The sequence below is a fragment of the Scomber scombrus genome, chromosome 2, assembly GCF_963691925.1.
Source record: "Scomber scombrus chromosome 2, fScoSco1.1, whole genome shotgun sequence".
In the NCBI taxonomy this organism is placed as follows: domain Eukaryota; kingdom Metazoa; phylum Chordata; class Actinopteri; order Scombriformes; family Scombridae; genus Scomber; species Scomber scombrus.
In genome coordinates, this window is record NC_084971.1 from 26,168,631 (window position 1) to 26,174,294 (window position 5,664).

The window sequence follows — 5,664 nt, forward strand, 5'->3', positions numbered from 1 at the left end:
TTAATTTGTAGTTAATGTGTTAAGCGTACACTGCTATGATGCATAACAGTGCTTAAAAATCACTTAAATGCAAGCAGCTTCATGTGGAAAGGCTGTTTTTCTTAACACTTGTGTAACCCTTAGTTTTAATACAGTTTAGTTCATATTATTGACCCCTGTGGACACAAACATCTACTAATTAATACACTTATTAGGATATTTAATGACTGATAGCATTAACAGGCTGGGTATTGTTTAGTATCAATAAAAAATACTGCACATGTTAAAAGACAAAAAAGACGTATACGTATATTAATTTAAGGTACTCCTGCCTTTTAGGTTTTGTTGTTGTTATTTGTATTGCTGATGAACCATAGTTTGCTAAATTAATAATGTCTTTGCATCTTTAGATAAATGCATTAATGTCCTGGCATACACATTTAAAATTTTATGGCAACAATATACTTCTGCAATCTTCCAGTTGTGAGATACCTCAGTGTAGTACGTATACATCCCAAAAAACACACTGATTAACTGTATCTCATTCAATAAAGCTTATACTAGCTTATACTGTACCAGTTGTTATGACATTAAAAGATTCCCCCAAGAATATCACCTATGATAAGTGATAATTGTTAAGACATTACTAAAAATGTTATTATCAAGTATTCCAGTTTAACTGAGGTACATATCATAAAACTACCTTGAGATGATTCCCCATGTATAGATGTAAACTACGAAAATGCAAAACAGACAAGAGTAAAATACTGAGGTTTTGATATGGTCACGTGACTCCTAAACTGCAAAAAACAAAGCATTTAATATTAAACGTGGCTGGAGCAAATATGTTGCTGAAGTCCACACTGCTCTGAGAGGCAGATATGGTTTGGGTTAAGGTTGAAAAAGTTAGGGGCGGGCTCTTGTTCAAGATCAAGAAATGCTCCAATGATTAAAATGTTCTCTCTGCTTCATTTAACAAAATGAGAGGACTGTGAAGACTTATTGCCTTGACAGAAAGTTGGAAAGCGATTTATTGGATATGAGCCTTTTAATTTCTCTAAAGGCTATAACTGCCAATTACCAAAATCAGGAATTCATCTTAATTGTTTGTTTTTCGGTGCTTGTGTTGAATCATGTCAGCCATGAAGTGGTCACATGTCCAGATGGGGGGGGGGGGGGCGGTTGTTGTTTAATCATTTTACATGAACAGATGGTTTTGTTATATTTGCTCCCTGCACTACAGGTCTAATGCGTTTGACTTTAACATCCAAATACTGCACGGTGCTGACATTGGACCAGATGCCAAAAATAATTATTTAGCAATAATTATAGGTGAAGGGGTGCATAAAATGAGCATTTAAAGAATTCAATATGCAGGAACCAGTGAGGTCAAATGTCTCTATCATCATTTTACTGATGATTTAATAGATACACACTAAATTATACGCTGATGCAGTGTAACATTCATGCCACATGTGCACTACTGATATCAAGCTCTGGCTGTTCTGACTGTGTGTCTGTATGTTGCTCATCTATGATGGAGGTATAGAAAGATCAGTATGCAGAGACTTACAGTCACTTATAATGAAGCTATGAGGACATTACTGATTGTAAAGGGGTATTCATATGTAAATTAGCCTAAATATGTATTCATACAGTATGGGCATGGTAGAGAAAAGCATAAATGATCTGAGATGTGGGAACTGTGCAGCAGGATGCTAGGATATATGTTTTTATTTAATGTGTTGTTTGATGGTTCGCTAAAATGTTTTTGGTGTTTGAATGATCCTTTAGAGTTCAACTGAACTAATCTTGATGTCCTGGTAGATTAGTTATGAGAGGAGAAGTTAACTGCTACATAAGTGAGTCATGTTACATTGAATAAGAGCAACATTTGTCAGCAACAAAAAGGAGAATTTTTCCTCACTTTTCCTCTAAAATAAATCATTGCCAGTTATCATTGTCACAAATGATCGAGCTCTAAATGTTGAGCCATTTGTGTGCAAATTTAAGTTTCCAATTATTTAATGCATCAAGAGGAACAGACTGAAAAATGATTACAGCCCGTGTCAAACGCAGACAAACTGCATCAACAAAGAGGAATAGCCATCGTAATGTGACTCACAAACACATAAGGTTGACACGCACTGCTGATTGGAATAACAGCAATTGTAGCTGTGATAGTAATGGCAATTGGCCTACTTTACAGTTGAAGATTAGTCCTATACACAAAACCAAATACAGACTTCACATTTCCACAAATGATTATTATTTAACCATCTGTGCAACTTAGACATTTGTTGATTTGCCAACTGTACAGACCGCATCTTCCTCTTTCTGTGTCTGTCTGGACTGTCTCGACCTCAAACTGAAGGGCTGTTGACACTTAAACACGGACAAAAACGCTGTCCTGTAGTTATTGTTCATCCACCCATACAGGATGGGATTGACAAATGTTGAGCACATGGCCACAATGTGGAACACAGTGAAAAGCAGCTTAAAGTCGTTCATGTACAGAACACTGCTGTCTATGTCGACAGCCAACTGGAATGCGTGTAAAGGCAACCAGCTGATGGCAAAGACCACCACCATGGTCAGAAGCATCTTGGTGGTTTTCTTCTTGCGCTGATTGCGGTCATTTCGGCCTCCACAAGCCATGTGGTTCTTCAGCTTATTCCAAATGCGGATGTAAGCAACAGAGTTGATGGCCAGAGGTAAACCGTATTGAACCAGAAGCATTGATATGCTGTAGATACTTCCGTTCATGTTGCTTCCCGGCCACTTTTCTGTACACACCTGAATAGACTCATCCGGTGGGAAATCGAAGGTCCCGTACTCCCTGAAGATGGCGAGCGGGCTGGCCAGCAGGGCGCTGACGGCCCACGTGATGACAATGACTGCAGCACACATGTCTTTGGACATCTTGGTTTCCATGTGGTAGACGATGCTCCTGTGACGGTCCAGGGCGATGATGTTCAAAGTGATGGTGGACACATGCACAGCTATGCCTTGAGCACAGGGTAGCATGAAGCACAGGACCTGACCGAACATCCACTCACCATAGAGAGTGTAGACCAGCGTGAAAGGTAAACACAGAGTGTTCACCAGCAAATCCGCCACAGCCAAGTTTACAATGAAGAAATTGGTCACGGTGCGTAGATTTTTAAACTTGTAGACGACATATATCACTAGGCAGTTTCCGATGACTCCGAACAATATGATTGTGCTGTAAGCGAGGATGAGAATAATTTGCACTCCAATCAGCTTTGTGCTGTCATCCAGCTTCAGAAAGTTCCCGTCATTAGTCAGGGTTGTGGATGAGCAGCAGTTGGAAGATTTAACTTCAAGTTGAGACTCTTCCACTTGAGTCATGTTCAGTTCATCTGAAGTATCCATTGTTAACAGCCCCCATAGGTCAGTCTGTGAAAAGATGGATATGAGTTTTCCATGAATATGCATGCTGTGACCCAGACAAAGTGAGTTCGATTTTCTATGAGTCGACAGAAAAAAATCTGCCAATAATAGTTTAAACATTTCCCTTCACTGTGTCTGTAAAATGAAACATAGTTTCAACATATGAAAACTAACTTTTCAAAGTCAGCATTTTTAATATAAGTGGGGGGTTTTAAGGCAGTTATTTCAATAATGAGTGTACTGATAATTACTTAATATCTAACTTGATTAACTATGAATTACAATATGAATGTCAAAACCACACATGTACAAGCCTCAGATGAGATGGGTGCATTGAATATATTTTATATATTTCATATTCCGCCATGAACCAGAACAAACATTATGCCACATCTTTACTATTTACAATACATTTTGTGAATGTAAATCTGAAAACTCATGATAAATTGAGCAGAACATCACAGAGAGAGACTGCAGTTGAAACCTTCAGGAGACAAATCATGAAACTACACAACAGTGGATAATAGCTTTGGACCCTCTCTGACAGCATACATTGTGATTTTACAACAATATGAGCACATGTTCCTATTCACAGCTGTCTCCATAAATTGTTTGTTGTTGCTTTATGTCAACAGAAAACTGTTGCCGCTCTAAACTACAATGACACCTGATGACGATCATCAATGCAAGTCTTTAAGCTGTGTTTACGGCCCTGAAGGATAACTACTGTTTGTGTTTTTATTCAATAATTTCTACCATCAAAATACACGCTCTTTCACAGATTTCCACTTAAAAGAGCTTTTGAGAAAACACACTGAATGCATGAATCAATGCCACATTTTCTCATTGAATGACAAACAATGCATTTATCCTTCAGGTCACACCAATATTTAATTGATTATCAAGAAACAGCAAACCTGCTAGACTCTGAAAATCTTGCATTTGTATGTCTAAACTTTAAGCGAGCCTTTACTAATCGCCCAGTCTTTATATTTTTCTTAATTTTCTGCGATCATATCATGCTGGAAAAATAATGTATAAATTAAGTGCAAATAATTTAATCCTTTTGAACCTTGGATTATCCCTGCTTCGGTTTTGCTGCAGTTTTTGATAATTAGGCTATTTTATTAAGAATTTAACAAATACGCAAGTAAAAAAGAGAACATTACACTAGTCCACTTTCAAGGTGACAGTGCAACAACAGGCTGCAGCTCAGCATTGTTCACACTGGAAAACTGTACGGTTCAAAAGATCAAATGCATATCAGCAAATTAAACCATGTCTAATTTATTTCCAACAAGCTTAATTCTCACATTAAGATCCACTCACCTCAATCTGAAGAATGAGATGTTTAGGTTCTTCTCGTTGTCTCTGCCTCCAGTAAAATGTATGTATGTTTTAAGGCGCTTTTTTCTTCTCGTTGCTGTGATATCCAGAGAAACAAAATAATATTAACTACGAAATATTTTTTTTTTTGGAGGAACAACGCGCAATATGGAAGCGCGTATCATTTGCCAGTGCTCACAGCGCGCTCCTGAGTTTGGCGTTAAGGGTGCATTACCTGCCCTGTGAGACTCTGAGAGACCGACAGATGAGGCGGGTTAAGTAAAAGGGAGGAAACGCGCGTGCGAGTATGCGTCTGCTCGATATCCACGCATGCTGGGATGGCAAATGTCATATTATCGCCTCCCTGTGCCAGCAGTGTTGCAGAAAGATATGAAGCAAGGCTGTATTGAGAATTTGCATTCAAATTCCAGGTTCTACTGTGTTGGAACACCCTGCTTTTTCCTGCTTTTTGAACACAACCCAAAGTACAGAAATCAAAACAATCACATTCATCAGTAAGGACCTTGGAAAGTTGACTCCTCGTTGTAAAGTATCAAGGTTTGGATAATAACTTCGAGCTGGTTAAAATAACACAATACAATACAGCATCCTTCACATTTTATGTTGGAACAAAAAAAAATTAGCCCAAGATTTTTAAATCACTCTCACATTAAAAGTTTAGCAGTTCAGCAGGACAAAGCAAACATATTGTGATTTACACGGAAAAATACATTATACATACAGCAGAGGAGTTAAATACTCTACACTCATGTGCTCAAGGTTACACACTGAAACAAAAATAATTATTCAGCATACTTATAAGGTCAGACCATGGTATAAAAATATGTCAGAAGACCCTTAACTATTAGGCATAGTGAGTCTTAAAATATCTGTAAGAAATGTGCAAATCTGCCACAATCAACAATTTACAGCTCCATGAATATG

The 5,664-nt window shown here is 37.9% G+C and overlaps 1 protein-coding gene across 1 annotated transcript; it reads right to left on the reverse strand.

Annotated features, from left to right (window-relative positions):
- Positions 1 to 2,268: 2,268 nt before the first annotated feature.
- Positions 2,269 to 3,387, reverse strand: npy2r (neuropeptide Y receptor Y2). The gene has a single exon (XM_062437133.1). The coding sequence runs from the start codon at positions 3,373 to 3,375 to the stop codon at positions 2,269 to 2,271; it is 1,107 nt and encodes a 368-aa protein (XP_062293117.1). The 5' UTR covers positions 3,376 to 3,387.
- Positions 3,388 to 5,664: the final 2,277 nt, after the last annotated feature.

Coding starts and splice junctions, on each gene's coding strand:
- npy2r (XM_062437133.1), bottom strand. CDS start 3,375: ATGGATACTTCAGATGAACTGAACATGACTCAAGTGGAAGAGTCTCAA.